This window comes from Equus quagga, chromosome 16 (assembly GCF_021613505.1).
Source record: "Equus quagga isolate Etosha38 chromosome 16, UCLA_HA_Equagga_1.0, whole genome shotgun sequence".
NCBI classification, from domain to species: Eukaryota; Metazoa; Chordata; class Mammalia; order Perissodactyla; family Equidae; genus Equus; species Equus quagga.
This window is the reverse complement of record NC_060282.1, coordinates 48,221,326-48,237,521: the sequence shown is the minus strand read 5'-3', so window position 1 is coordinate 48,237,521 and position 16,196 is coordinate 48,221,326. Positions and strand designations below refer to the sequence as shown.

The following is a 16,196-nucleotide window of genomic DNA, read 5'->3' as shown; positions in this document are numbered from 1 at the left end:
TTTGGAATCCTTTTGCTTGGATATCAGACCTTCTGGATTATCCTTCTAATTTTCTTGATTTTTCCTTTTGCTCTATATTCTGGGAAATCTCTTCAACCTTATCTTCTAATCCTTGCTTTTAAGTTATGATGTCATATTTTTAATTTCCATGAGCTTTTTTGTTCTCTGAACATCCCTTCAGCTCTTGATCAATGGTTGTAATGTTTATCTTATCTTTCTGATAAATGATAATTTTTAAATTTTTCTCCTGAATGGTCTGTGTTGAGCTATTACTCTTTCCCTGTTATTTATTTTGGTTTCTCTCTTTCATATTTGACCATTTCCTGAAAATGTCTGATGATTTTTGGCCTTTTGCTTGTATTCTCAGGTGGGGCACTAAAAGGGCCTGTGGAATAGCTACATATCAGGAGTGTCCTCCCATCGCAGAGGGGAGGCTAGACCGGGACATAAAACCACTGATGTGTCAATATCTTTGTCTGGTCTTTTGTGCTGGTTTATTACCCAGAGGCAAAATCTCCAGTTTCTTGCCTGCGGGCTCCAGGCCTGGGTGCTAGCACTCTGGGGCCCAGTAGGAGGAGGTAGCTCCAGGTTCCAGAAGTCCTTATGGTCACTGCAGTGGCTCTGCCTCCATCCTGCTAGCCTTTTCCACTCATGAGCCCTGTGTCCACTCCCTAGGCTCTGCACTTTGAGCACAAACCACACCTCCTGCTTCAGCCTCACTTCCTCCTTTCCTCTGGAGGTGCCTGGTGCTGCCAGGCCCTAAGCCTTTCAAGTCTTCTCCACTGGTATTGCTTTGTCCCCATTCTCTCCACTGCGACACTAGGATTGGGCTGAGGCTCTTACAGCTTTCTCTTCTCTGGCTTCCAAAACTGATTAGCCTCCCCTCTGTTGTTCTCTGTTCTTCATAGGCTTATGTCATTAAAAAAAAAACAACTAAATAAAAGTAAAAAATGGAGATAAGCATTCTCACTTCTATTTTAGAGGATTCTGGGAAGGAGGTGAAGGTTGAATAGGCCATGTGTGATGAACCTGCTTTGTATTCTTCAGGTACAGACAATCGGGCAGAAATATTAAGATTACGGAGACGATTTTTAAAGGATCGAGAAAAGCTCAGTTTGATTTATGCCAGAAAAGGTGCTGTTGAACAAAAACGAGAGAAGGTTTGTATCTTTTTCAAGAATTCAGTTCGTCAGAAATACCTATTTTATTTCAAAAGATATATAGTAAGGAAATAAGCTTCCTTTCAGATATTGCTTCCAGTATTGGTCTACGAACCAAAATTACAGAAGCAGTGCTTATGAGTTAAAGTTATTTATGGACCAAAGTCTCCTTTGACTAATGTAGATGTAAAGGGTGTTCATGACTCACTGATGAAGTTGTGGAAATCTTGGAGTGAAGCCTGTGTGGGCCGTCCCCTGAGTCTCACAGGCACTGCCAGGACCCCATCTCTGCCACTTGGCTCAGCCTGTCATGGCAACTTTGCTTTGTTCCTCTCTGTACAGACTGGCTTTCTCCATGTGGTGGGAACTTGACCACCCATCATTCCTGAATTTTACATCGTACAACTTTACCTGCCGGAAAGGGATTGGCCCCACCCTACCTTAAGCCCAGAGCCTTGACCCACCTTGGGTTGGACGCCACTGTGGGACCAATAAACTGTGGTCGGAGGGGTGAGGCCACATTACAGCCAGCCACTCTCCTGGAGGTGCCTAGATGTGGAGGAAATAGTGAGCCCAGAGGAAAGGGCAGGCAGGGCAGAGATGGTCCAGAGCTGTCCACTGCAGGCAGTGATTTGAGACACAAGTGTGTCATGAATTAATAGTAAACGTTTCTCAAAATGTGGAAGTAATAGAAGAATTTGTTTAGCCATAGCTTCAATATTACTTATAAATCAGTAATTATGACAAAAGTTTCAAGAAAGGAAGACTAGGTTATGAATACAAGACCCTGTCTTTGTTCTAATTCATTTTAAATCCTCAACCACTTAATTAACTTCTAGTCTGAGAATGAAGTGCTTGAATGGTTCCACTGTATCTTCTGTGGGGAGAATATGTACTTTTCATCTTCTTCTTGTCTCTGTAACTACAACTATTCTTTTGAAGATGAGGGTCCAAAGTCAGTGTCCTAAGGTCATCCCATGCCCCTTCTCATTGCCCATCACACCTGGAGGGTGTTCTGTTTTGCCCACTCAGAGAAGTAGCTCTGGGTTCCTAATTAAACCTGAAACCTAAGAAGGCATGCCTGAAGAAATGATACCTAGTCAGCAAAAGGAAGAGGTAAAACCAGAATTGTTGGATAGAAGTCGCAGGGAGGTATTTTGGCCTGATACAAAGAAGGTCTTTTTATGATGAATAAATGTTAAACGCCCTGCTGTGTGAGGCCATGCATTCCCTCTGACACAGGTGTTCTAGTCTGGAGTGACTGACCACTCATTAAGAATGGCATGGAGATAATCAGAAGGCCATGCACTGTGGTTGTTTATTTGTTGGACTGTTGTGCTCAATGTCAGGCATTCCTCTTGCTAGTGATATAGAGGTGAATGGAATAGTAGCACTCATGGAGCTACAATCCAGTGTGTACAACAGAGAAGAGGAACGAATGAGTTAAGATTATAACCTGTGCAGTGTCAGAAATTAACCAAGTGACGAACGTGTGTGGGGAAGACCTGTTAAAGGAGGTAGTGAGGGAAGCCTCTTTGAAGAGCTGAGATCTGAGATGGGAAGCAAACGATGAGTGAAAAGCTGTAGAAATCCATTCCAGGCAAAGAGATGAACAAGCACCCATGGACCTGAGTCGGGGAGAGTTGGGGGATTGACTAAGAAGCAGTGAGTCACACTGGAAAGCCAGTGTGAGTGGATGAGCAGGGCCAGGAAGAGCAGGGTGTTGGTGAGGCTATGGTGATCATGCTGGGCCTTATACCCAAGGTTTCTTTTAAGAGTAATTAAAAGGAAATATAGCCCTCTGATCTATGGCTTTAAAAAGTTTTAAATCAAGTTCTCTGATTTTACAAATATTCAGATTTATTAGTTTTTAATAAATCTTTAAATAGTCTTTTCATTGCTTGTCTGACATAGTGATTTTTATTTTGGATTTATCGTCTACCATACACTGGTAATGACTAAACCGTTTGGGTAAAAATTGTCATCGATTCACGTTTATATTGAAGATAGGTACTAACAGTTTTATTAGCTCATGCACTATTGATTTTCTTAAATAAGAGTTCTAATCTTCCTTCTCTGGTTCTAATGATTATAGGAGATCAAGAGTGAGTTAAAAATGAAGCACGATGCCCAAGTCATTTTGTACAGAAGTTACCGTCAAGGAGACCTTCCTGACATTCAGATTAAATACAGCAGCCTGATCACTCCCTTGCAAGCTGTGGCCCAGGTTGGTTCTTGAACCTGTGTTTTCTATTGACAGATAAAAACTGTTTAACAGTTCCAGGGGCCTACTGTGTGTAAGGTAAAATGATTGAGGCTACACTATATCATGAATGAGATGTTGATTTGTCCTAAACAATGGACTTGGTTAAAAGATCTTGTTCCAAGTCTTCACTCTCCCATTACCTGGCTCCAAAACTTCTTTTCATGTGGTGAGGCTCTGATTTAGACTCATCTGCAAGATAGATAGCCCTGAAGTTGGGGTCCTTGTCAAGTCACTTAATGCTCTGAGCCACAGTGTCTTCATCCATAAAATCAGAGAGTGAAATCTTTTTTTTTTTTACTAATAATGTTGGTCAGAATAAATTAATGTGTGAAACATCATTGTAAACTTTAAGGTGCTAAGCCACTTAAGTCATTGCTTATACAAAATCCTTTCTTGGGGGAGGATCAGGAGAGGATTAGTTTATCAGTGGTGTTGGTATTCTTCCTTCTCTGTTAATTCTCTTAATAGCAGAAGACTGGAAATATTTTTCTATCATTAGGGTATAAAAGTATTGAGAGTGAATGAAGTTTTCTAGCTTAATTCTTTGACAAAAACAGGATATTTATCCTCCAAAAGCCTGAGTAAGATTCTTTTGACTTTTATTGAAGTAATTTTTAAAATTTGAGTATTATTATTTTTATATTATGGTAATTACATATATATATAGTGTATTATTATTATGCTGGCAACTAAAATATAATGCTTTATATTTTATTGTACTTAAATTTCTAGTACAAATATGGATTATAATATTGATTATAATAATGGGTTATATGTGCATGGCCCTTTACTATTTTTTAAGCTTTTTATTTAATCTAAGTAATTATAGGGCCCAGCCAGTGGTGCAACGGTTAAGTTCTCATGTTCCGCCTCTCGGCGGCCCAGGGTTCACAGGTTTGGATGCCGGGTGCGGACATGGCACTGCTTGGCAAAAACCATGCTGTGGTAGGTGTCCCACGTATAAAGTGGAGGAAGATGGGCATGGATGTTAGGACCAGTCTTCCTCAGCAAAAAGAGGAGGATTGGCAGTAGTTAGCTCAGGGCTCATCTTCCTCAAAAAAAAAATAAAAAACAAAAAAATAAGTAATTATAGTTTGACAGGAATTTGCAAAAATAGTCTGTAGTCCCACCCACCCTTTACCTAGCCTCCCCCAGTGGTGATATCTTACATAACCATAGTATATTATTAAGACCTAGATATTAACATTAGTATGACAGTGTTAACTAGACTGCAGACCTTGGTCAGTTTCATCATTTTTCTCTGCATTCATGTGTGTGTGTGAGACTCTGTGCAGTTTTATTCCACATAGAAATTCATGTTAACTGTCATCACAGTGCAGCCCTTGATTATTAGGGAGTGCTTTCACATTTCTCTCATTAGATTCTCCTAGTAATTTTGTGACATAAAGGCAGTTGTTAGACACATTTACAGATGAAGAATTAAAAGTTAGCAAAGAATGGCTAATATGGCTAAAGCCATATGTCTTACTGTGTGTGGAGCAAGGGCAAGACCCCTCTGTGTTTTGATACCTGGTCCAGTGCTTTTTCTGCGCTCCCACTGTTTCTCAGTTTTTCTAGTGCCTTGCACACATGTACTCACATCACTGCCTTAAAAATGATGTTGCCACCTTCACTCCTAGGCATGATTTGCATCTGTCCATGCTGGAGAGGTATGTGGTATATAATGATGGTAGCAGGTTAGCAAGCCTGAGACTGTTGAGAGACCTATGTCCAAGTCAAGTCATCTCATTTGTGCTTGGAAAAAATAAAGATGGTGTATATTGTTTTGAAAAAGCATGACTACAAAAAAAAAAAAGAAAAGAAAAAGCCTGACTACATTTGTTTCTTTTCTTTAAGCAGGAATGTGTTCCTTTATATTTTTCAAATTCCAATACTTTATTTATTCAACAAATGTTTATCTATGGAGCAACTCCTTTTGTATGCTAGGGACTGTTCTAAGCACAGGGGTACACGTTAGACAAAACAGGTGAGGCCCCCTCTGCTGTCCTGGGGTGCCATTCTTCATCATGAGCCTCATGTGAAGAGAAGTAAAGAGGATCATGTAAACAAGCAATTACAGGACCTGTCCTGCAGCAGCATCCCATTGCTCTGAAGAAGTTATTTGTCTTAAGTACCACTGCCATTATTGGAAGAGAATGAACATGTGGAACTCTCTGGGAAATGAAGGAATTTGTACACAAAACTCAAGAATCAGTGAGTTGTAGATATGGAAGCCTGTCTGCTACATGTTAAGTGAAAAAAGCAGGTTACCAAACAATAGACACCATATAAAAGAGTGTGCATGTCAGTAAAAGACCAACCTGTGGCAGTGACTGCCTCCATGCAGTGTATGTATAGGTTATATATATTTTCTTCTTTTTTCGTGATCCATATTTTCTAAAATTTTATATAGCTTTTTATAAGACAAATACGTTACTTTAAATTGATAAAGAACAAATCCAGTTTTACTTTTATTCAGACACTTCTATCAAGCAAAATAATTTTAAATTTTGTTTATTCATGCATTCACACCTTTATTTAAAAAATAGACACTGCATGCTGTGAACTGTTGTTAGTCCTGGTGTCATAGACACAAATAAAAGATAATGTTTCTATGATCATGGAGTGTGAGGGTTAAAGCTGTAATACGGCAGGTAGTGTGCTGTTACAGCTGAATGGCCCAAACATGAAAAACACAGAATGGCTACTGATGGTTTAACAGTTTAAAGGGTCATAATGCTGGAACTTTGAAAATTAAAATTGGCATTTAAGTTCATCAGTTACTTATCTTAAGCTTCACTATGATGCAGATGTGAGGGTAATACCTAAAAATCTAATTTAATTTGTCTCCAAGGTCTTACCAATTACTGCATTGAGCATTTGACATGCATTATCTTCACCACAACCCTGTGAGATGTTCTGCTATCCTCATTTTATATTTTAATTTTTTTCTTTTTTTAATGATTGGCCCTAGCTAACATCTGTTGCCAATCTTTTTTTTTCTTCTTCTTCTCCCCAAAGCCCCCCAGTACATAGTTGTGTATTTTAGTTGTGGTCCTTCTAGTTGTGCTATGTGGGACGCCACCTCAGCATGGCTTGATGAGCGTGCTAGGTCTGCACCCAGCATCTGAACCAGCAAAACCCTGGGCCACCAAAGTGGAGCACGCGAACTTAACCACTCAGCCACAGGGCTGGCCCCTGTTATCCCATTTTAAAGATGAGGAATCTGAAGGCCCGGACTCACTCGGGAGTTAAGCTATGGGTTACGTATGTGATTAAGCCAGCTTTTAGATTCATACTTCTGGGTCAAAATCCATGCTATCAAACCTTTTATAAGGCATGTGTCAAATGGATATATTTGGTTAAATTCCAAATACTACCCTTGTCAATGCCTGTTAAAACTTTCTAAATAGAATTGAGATGTATAGTAGATTGTCTGCAACAGTTTGTATTTTCAAGTAATTGGTGAATTATAGCATTTTTACTTCAGATCTCAATTTGTCTTTGTTTTGAATATTTTACAGAGAGACCCAATAATTGCAAAGCAGCTCTTTGGCAGCTTGTTTTCTGGAATTATAAAAGAGATGGATAAATATAAGACCATGTCTGAAAAAAACAACATTACTCAGAAGTTGCTCCAGGACTTCAATAATTTTCTTAACACCACTGTCTCTTTCTTTCCACCTTTCATCTCCTGTATCCAGGTAAAAGTTGCGCTTCATAAAATATGCCTTCTCATCATAATAACTTTGTTTCACAAGTTCAAACACAAGGTGTTTAACAGAATGGATGTACTCTATTTGGGTTACCTCTTCCCAGATGGGTAGATGTAATTTATCTGTATTTTTTTTAAACCCTTATATATGACAGAATAATCAGACATTAAATTTTGTATAAAAATGTTCTCATCTTTAATAAGCCAGTCCCTTCGGTATTTTGGTTGAACTCTGCATGTTGTTTAGCTGTTTTTCCTTATGTCGTGTTTCACCAAATTCTATCCTGCCTCCTGACTGCCTTCAAGAGATGTTGACTGAGCACATGCTTTGCTGTTCTCAATGATGAGGACACAGTCATGAAGAGGCACAAATTCCTACCCTTCTAGAACTTACAGTCCAGATGGGTAGCAGACAATAAACAGACAAATGCAGAAGATAACATGAAGTAGTAGTAAGTGTCATAGAACTTGAGTAATATAGAAGTATTAAAGTAATGTAGGGTAGTAATGAAACAGCTCAGGAGACAGCCTGTTGATCGGGGTCAGGTGTATGTACCATTACAGATACTTAGATGGAGTCATCAGAGAAGACCTTTGTAATTAGGCAGTACTTTTTTCATATTGGAAATATTTCTTTGCCATTCAAAACATGGATCATTACAAAGTCCCTGATAGAAAATCTCTTTGATTCATTCTAGTATTTTTGTAACTAGTAATGTCCCTGGAGTAATTAAAAAACTATATCCTTTAGTACAACTTACCAGTAGCTTTGGTTTGCCAACTAATTGGATAATAATTCCCTGAGATGAAGTACTAGTTTTTCTTTTTTTTCTTTTTGATGCAGCATGAAACTATTAATATAGTTTCTTATTATGTATTAGTTCTATTTTTATTGGTTTGTAATTTGCAAGTAAAGTTCCTTCAGTGTTTTTCTCTCAGCCACACTAAAGATAAGTTTTGAGAAATTGTGTTGAATTGGCCAGTATTTCAAAATAAGTTTCTCTTTACATTGTAGTCTGAAGTGATTTTTAAAATCTCACTTCCTAGTTTTGTCCCTATATTTATTTAAAAAACTAGTTTTTCCATTGTTGTGTAGGAGAATCATGAACCATCATTAAGTCTGTAAGTAACTTCTCCTCACCCTGGAGCTTGTTATTTGGCACTGACCATGAAGAAAGCAGCATGAATGTAAGTCAGTGCCTGCAGTCTGCAGCATTTGCTACTGTGAGTTTCTAGTTATGATTCATATCTGAAACCACAACTATGTTCTCTCTCCATGACATCATAGTGTGTTTGGCATAGCATTCGTATGACTTCTTGTTTAGCAAGGATGACTGTCTCTTGGAGATACCACTGCCCTACCATGACTTCCCCAAATGAGTTTTGTCTGTGGTATATCCTGTATTTGTCAGACTATCCTAACTCTAACCTTCCAATTGGAAGAAAAATCCATTCAGCTGTTTTTCCACGATGCGTTTAGTGACTGGCAAACAGACATTAATTTGGTACCCTACATTTATGCTATTCATTGCTTGTTTGATCTTTATATAAAATTTTGATTTTCTTTACAAAAACACTTGTTGAGGGTATTCTATATGCAAATCTCTATTTAAGAACGATGGAATATTTGAAATGAAGAAATGACCCCTGGCTTCACCTAATACAATGAGATAAAGGTACAAACAAGGAGTATTGTTACTAATTCCATTAGATGTCAACATTTTAAAAATTAGGCTTCATTACTTTGTTCTATTTTGGAATTTATAAGAAGTAAAATTGGTTGGCTGAAGTTTTTTTGCTTAGCAAATCATTCTTTATAAAGTAAAATGATACTGTCAGCAAGATTATACACAACAGTCAGTCTTCTTGAAAAGAGAATTACAGACTCATTTAAATTTTGAGCACACATTTATATAGAGAGAAATGATATCCCAATAATAGTTGTTTATTTATTAAAACCGTTTCACAAAAGACTTCTCTTGGGCAAATAGGAATAAATCCTAAGCTGCATGCAGTCAGGGACAACATGTTTACCACAATGTCTGAAGTATAGAAGGCATTCAGTTAATATTTGTATAATGAAGGGATTACTTGAAAATTAAATATATATTGGGCCAGCCCTGGTGGCCTAGTGGTTAAGTTCAATGCACTCTGCTTTGGTGGCCCAGATTTGGTTCCCAGGCGTGGACCTACACAACTCGTCAGCGGCCATGCTGTGGTGGTGGTCCATATGCAAAATAGGTGAAGACTGGCAAGAGATGTTAGCTCAGGGTGAATCTTCCCCAACAAAAAAAAGACAACTTTAAAAATATCCTGGGCTTCCCTGTCCAAATTAGAATGGTGTTATCTCAAAAGCTGACACCTCAACTATGTTATTAATTGCTTTGTTTTTAATTTCATATGTTATTAATTGAAATAGAATTTTATTTGGATTTTCTTTCCTGTACCTCTAGTTCCTTCTCTGAATGAGGAACATTTTTGTTTGTTTGCTTACTTTGGAGAATCTGTATTCTTCCAAGACCCATAATATAAAACTCAGGTTGGCTTGGTAGTAACTTGGTCAGACTTAGCAAGGGGTCCTTGTATGACACAGCTGCAAGGATGGCAGGAAAAGGCTGGTGTGGATGTATGGGGATGACTGTCTTCCAGAAATCTGCGTGTGTGTCCATGCACAGACACATACATAAGACCTGAATGCCCATGTTTTCTTCCAGTCTAGTGCAAATTTCTTCCATTTAGTGCAAATGTTGTCACACTATTCATATTGTTTTCAATATTGATGTGGGGCTTATTTTTCATTATTTTCATAATTAGAGAACTCTCAAATTGAGAGTTACAAAGTAAAGGTCAATATAATAGTTCCTGAAATCCTGTATTCAATATTATTAAATAAGTTAGCCCCTGGGTGGAAAAAGATGGAAAAAATGATGTTGAATAGAATAACAGAGGTGAATGTACCTACTTTTTGGTGATTGGATATGAAATCTTTGTGTTTCAACTGCTTTGAAAACATATCTATTCAGGCTAAATATTCCTGGAAACTGCAATTGTTGTTTGGATATATAGAATATACATAAAAATCTTCATATTTTACTAGTGGTTTCCTTGCTTTAAGTTAATCCATGGATTAGAAGTGTAAAAATAAAAGGTCATCTCCTCCTTTGAGCAAATCAAATGTTAAGGAAAATTTGTTAATAGAATTACACAGAGAAACTTTTGGTTGTATCACTACTTACATCAAAACTTTCTTTTATGTTTAGCAAAATGATTTATTCACTTGTGATGATATGGGCAAAGTACCACAGGCTAAATAGCTACATGTGTTTGTGGTTTCACAGGAAATTAGTTGCCAACACGCAGACTTGCTGAGCCTCAACCCAGCTTCTGTCAGTGCCAGCTGCCTGGCCAGTCTGCAGCAGCCTGTAGGCGTCTGCCTTCTGGAGGAGGCCTTGCTCCACCTGCTGCCTGAAGAGCCACCTGCCAAGCGAGTTCGAGGGAGACCCTGTCTCTACCCTGATTTTGTCAGATGGATGGAACTTGCTAAGTAAGCTCTGTGATGCAGATATTGTTGGGAAAACAGTGAATTTAACCAAAGTAATACAGAAAAATCTTGGCTTTATTTTGGCAGAAAATGAACAAATCAAGTTGATAGTAACAGTCTATGAAATTTTTTGAAAAATCTTTCAGCCTGAGTACCATTCCTTGAGTCAAGGATAGTTGTCATGATGAGGAATGTATTGCTCAAGGAAAGAGAACATTAATTAAACCTTTTAATTTCTTTCAAATGTACTACAGTCTTTTTTTTCCTACATAGTGTGGTTGTAACTTACAGTTCCTAGTGTTTTATATGTTTTTGCTGCTTTGCTAAATCGAATAGAGAATGACTTATTTTCAGCAGGACTTAAAATTTTGGAAACAATTTAATCCAATTATTTTGTTTATTTGGGAAAAACAAATTCCGTTTTGTGGTTATGCCAGTTTGCATTATGTCTTGATTCTTCCCTTATCTGTGGTTTTGTCATAAGAAAACCAATGCCTGATTTTGAGGAGAATGTTGGATTAGGTTGAAATTTAATTTGAACTTTGATTTTATAGCACTGATTTTTAGATCTCCAGGTTCTATGAGAAAAAAAGAGTAAAGGTGAGGGTGAGGCATCCTTGCACTTCTCTCTCTTTTATAGTCATTTCTCTCTTCCTTTCTGAATTGGCGCTGTGAGTGAGGAGGGCGTTGTTTCAGGTGCTGAGAAGAATTAAAATATGAATTAGACATTTCTCACAAACTCACGAAACTAGCCATGTTTTGTGTAGGAAATGTATACCTATATGCTTAACTAACCATATAACATGAAGTACGAGGTAGTGAGTTCTCTGAGAGGCAAGGTAAATGCTGGGGCAGTTCAGAGATTGTCTCTTAGCTAACACTGATTCACACAAGAGCCATCTTTATCCTGTTGTTTCAGATGTACAAGAGAACAGCAAGTAACACTGTGTGTATATATAGTGTTTCCAGGGAGTGAGAAACTCATATAATGTGTTTTTCCTGGGTCAATGAAGCACACAACTTTTAAGGGCCTAAACTTTAAACTTTTTTTTATAACTTCATTTGATACTTCCTCATACTTTTGTATATAATATTTTTGTATTCCTTTCAAACAATATTCAGAACATAATTTAGCCTTTCCTTGATATATCATGATCATCATTTTGACCATGTTATAGTGTACATAATCCAGGGACCTTGAGGCCAGTGTCAGATGGACATGAGACTCATCTCTTTTCTGAATTTCTGGAAAATGTTTCTAGCTCCCATTTCCTCTTGGGCTCTTGGGCTGTGAGTTGTTATCCTACCTCCCATCTCTCTGTCTCTACTTTCTTACTTTTAGCCCTCTATGAGCAGGGCAATAAGAGCCATATCTGTTAGATTTCTACCTACATTTGGAATCGGTAGGCTCTGAGAAAGAGCCCCTGGGCCCTTTTGATGTAATAAAAGATCTCATACCCGGGAAGGGACCAAACTGCAGGAAAACCAAGAAGGAAGCACGTCAAGTGACTATAGGTTTAGGAAGAGATGATATTTATGTTGAGACTTAAAAATTGAAAAAAATTGCCAGGGGGCATGGAACAAACTTTCTTGAGCATATCTTAAAGGGGAAGTTTTGTTGATGGGGTCAAGGAGATTGTGCTGATGAGATGAATGAATGCTCTATCAAATATTACATCTAGAATAAAATTACTTGTCAGTAGAATTGAGCTGGTCATAGAACATGGATTACAACATGGCATCAGTAGGACTGGGATTACTTTTTACTTGCTTCTGGATTTTTGTCTACGTTCTAGGTTTTAGGGCTAGACAGAGATTCCAAAGCTGTCACCCAAGGTAATGTGGAGTGTTCCTGTAATGCATTAAACCAGAAGAGATTTATTTAATGAGACAATTTATACATTGTAGACCTATGATAATTTCAGATTTCACTTTAAATTCACTTTAGAATAATTTCTGCCTTCTGTATGACCAAAGTAATGAAACCTAATGGTAACTTCAAAATTTTTAAGATTTTATATTTTTATAAAACAAAAATAACATATATCTTTTTTAGTTAACATAATGTGTGACATCTTGATTTAGTATCATTTCATTAGAATAAATACTTCAAAAATATTGGAGCATTCACTGATTTGGACTTTTGTTGTTGTTGTTTTATAGACTGTATAGATCAATTGGAGAATATGACATCCTCCGTGGGATTTTTAATAGTGAGATAGGAACAAAGCAAGTCACTCAGAATGCATTATTAGCAGAAGCAAGAAATGATTATTCTGAAGCTGTTAAGCAGTATAATGAGGTAAAATTGATCTCTGGCAAATATGTCAGTTTCTTAACCACTTGTTCTCTAAATAGACAAACTGTCAGCTTTAGGATTTAGAGCTTCAAAATATTTCAGCTTTATTCCTTAGATTAAAGGAATGGTTTCAAAATAACCAAATGTGAAATAATTCTTGTTGTATTTCTTGCTCTTCTTAAGAAAACATCGTTGAATAAAAGAGAAAGCATTTCTTACCAAGTACTATAGAACTGTAAGATGTTATTTCAATATCTGCTATTATTAAATAATTTCTGTTTGAGTAGATTATTTTCCTTTAGTAAGTAAAACATTTATAAAGAAGTAGGTAAGAATTGGTTTGGGGAAGGTAACTATAAGTTCACTTTTGTACACTTTGTGTTTTGAGTTGCCAGTGACTATCCAAGTGTAGATGTCCAGCAAATAGTTGACATTCAGGGTCTGTAAGCTATGAGACTCTTGATTCAGCAATCCGGGTTGTAAAATCCTCTGTAATTTTCTGTAAATGTCCTATTTTCTAATTTTTATTCTAAGAACTTTTTAAGTAGTAAATAACCCACAGTATTGATTTAAATCAAATTATGGATCATTTAAAGTCCTCGGTTTATTAAGTGGCCTCACTGGTAAGTTTCTCAGAGAAATAGTTTCATCTTGGTAAGGACTTTTATATTTGTTTATTACTCTAAGGTTCCTTTTGTTTTTTTATTCTATTCACTGTTAATGCTATTTTCCATTTTCTCTCACCTTGTCATAAATCTGAAAATGATTATCCTTAGTATAAATATTACGCTACTTATGATACAGATGCTTTCATCGTATTCTTTCCAACTTTGTAAAACAATCTTAGGAACTTTTCTTTGCCAGGCTCTCAATAAACAAGAGTGGGTAGATGGTGAGCCTATGGAAGCTGAGAAGGATTTTTGGGAACTTGCATCCCTTGACTGTTATAACCAACTTGCTGAGTGGAAATCACTGGCATACTGTTCTACAGTCAGTGTTGACAGTGCGAACCCTCCAGATTTAAATAAAATGTGGAATGAACCATTTTATCAGGTGGGTAGAATTATTTTTGAGGTCAATGAAATAAATATTTTAGATAGTCAGGTGTTCTCTAATTAATGAAGTTTGTTTAAAACTTTTCAAAAACAAGGTAGTTGTGAAGCATTAGGATATTTATATAACCTGACTCCCCCCACAAACTCCATAGTATTGTTTACTCTCTAACCACTTTTAGCTAACCTTCAAAACAAATGGGATGCATTTAAAAATATGTATTAACATCTCTGGTATGACTACATGGAAGAATATTTCCTGTTGTCTCTGCATTGAATCACCGGCTACACATGGGCATGCCCCAACTCCTGGAGCAAGGCGGCTCCCCACACACAGGGTCACCCAACTCCTAGAGCGAGGCTGCTCTCCTGATCCCTCTCACACTGCTGCTGTGTTGGCTGTCCTTATAGGTTCCTCATTTTGTATGTATCATCCAGTTGTCTTTCAACTAAAAGTAGTTCCTTTTTTCTGTAGGACGTGTTCCTATATTTTGTGGTTACAAAATGATCAATTTTAAATGAACTAGTTTTAAAAGTTTTAGTTTTAGGTTTGAAACATCATCACTTTGGCTCTAAATCTTGACCTATAAAATTATACCAAACAATATTATAGTAATAAAATAATTAGGCATAATTCAATTGGTTTTCTGAGGTTACAAGCAGATTCTCTCCTTAGGAGACCTATCTACCTTACATGATCCGCAGCAAGCTGAAGCTACTTCTGCAAGGTGAGGGAGACCAGTCCCTGCTGACGTTTATTGATGAAGCTGTGAGCAAGGAGCTCCAGAAGGTCCTTGTAGAGCTTCATTACAGTCAGGAATTGAGTCTCCTTTACATCCTACAAGATGATGTCGACAGAGCCAAATATTATATTGAAAATTGCATTCGGATTTTCATGCAGGTAATATGGATATACCAATCTGAAATAGACCATTTCTATAGTATTTTTTAAAGTCAGTAAACTCATGAATAAAAAATCAACAAGCAAAAATGTTCCTTTACTATTTGATACTACCTATTTCCTTCTTTCTATTCTTCGAGTTTCTTCTGATACCTCCACTCTATCCTTTGTCTTAATGCTTTTTTAATCACTTTTTTCTGTTTTAAAAAGTTCTATTTTGGGGCCAGCCCCGTGGCATAGTGGTTAAGTTCACTTGCTCTCCTTCAGTGGCCCAGGGTTCACAGGTTTGGATCCCAGGTGTGGACCTACACACTGCTCATCAAGCCATGCTGTGGCAGCATCCCACATACAAAACAGAGGAAGATTGGCACAGATGTTAGCCCAGCGACAATCTTCCTCAAGTGAAAAGAAGACTGGCAACAGATGTTGACTCAGGGCCAATCTTCTTCACCAACCACCCCCCCCCAAAAAAAGTTCCAGTTTTTGTTTTTCTTTAGGTTTTTATCTTACTCACGCTGTTAAAGAACACTTGAGAGCAGACTTTTCTATTTGAAGTAGCTGAACAGAAGTTTGGTTGCTTTTTGGAGAAGAATATGGATTAATCTTCCCTGTTCATTTTCTGCAATTATGCCTTCTTTCCTTTTGCTTTTCTGAGAATCTTCCTCTGATGTTTGTTTGTTTTTAAAGTCAATGTCTTGTGTAGAGTGTTATTAACAACATTTGTCACTGGCATATATTGACCATAGAAGCATAGTCTTTCATTGTCTTTATTTTTATTTTTTAAACTTTTTTGAAGTTGATTAGTACACTCAAGAGGAAGTTTATTGAAGAAGAAAGAATTGGCTTCTGTAGTTGGCAGGTTTACATTATAGGATGCTGTGATTTTAAAAAATTGGTGTCAAATAGATGCAATGATAGCCTGATTATATTGATTTTGCTGGACCAAAATGTGATTTAAAACCTAAACTATTTTAAAAAATTTAAACCATTTGTTAATTGCTTCTATGATGTACTAATTAACTACTCTGAGACACATTGTGTACCAATTGATGTTTCTGTTGGGTAGTTGCCATATTTCATGTTTTAGAGAACTATATTAAAATTTAAAGCAATATATTGATTTATAAACAGTACTAAATGTCTTTTTTCTAGAGCTATTCTAGTATTGATGTCCTTTTAGAGAGAAGTAGACTCACCAAATTGCAATCTCTACAAACTTTAATAGAAATTCAGGAGTTCATCAGCTTTATAAGCAAACAAGG

At 37.0% G+C, this 16,196-nt stretch overlaps 1 protein-coding gene across 1 annotated transcript in view; it reads left to right on the top strand.

Moving 5' to 3' along the window:
- PRKDC (protein kinase, DNA-activated, catalytic subunit) overlaps positions 1-16,196 on the top strand; it is a 215,989-nt gene that overhangs the window by 155,288 nt on the left and 44,505 nt on the right. The window contains exons 60-67 of the mRNA XM_046641859.1: positions 1,048-1,160; positions 3,256-3,387; positions 6,951-7,130; positions 10,480-10,685; positions 12,846-12,984; positions 13,846-14,034; positions 14,710-14,934; positions 16,087-16,195. Of these exons, the coding sequence (XP_046497815.1) occupies positions 1,048-1,160; positions 3,256-3,387; positions 6,951-7,130; positions 10,480-10,685; positions 12,846-12,984; positions 13,846-14,034; positions 14,710-14,934; positions 16,087-16,195 (1,293 nt within the window). The remainder of the gene's footprint in view (positions 1-1,047; positions 1,161-3,255; positions 3,388-6,950; positions 7,131-10,479; positions 10,686-12,845; positions 12,985-13,845; positions 14,035-14,709; positions 14,935-16,086; position 16,196) is intronic.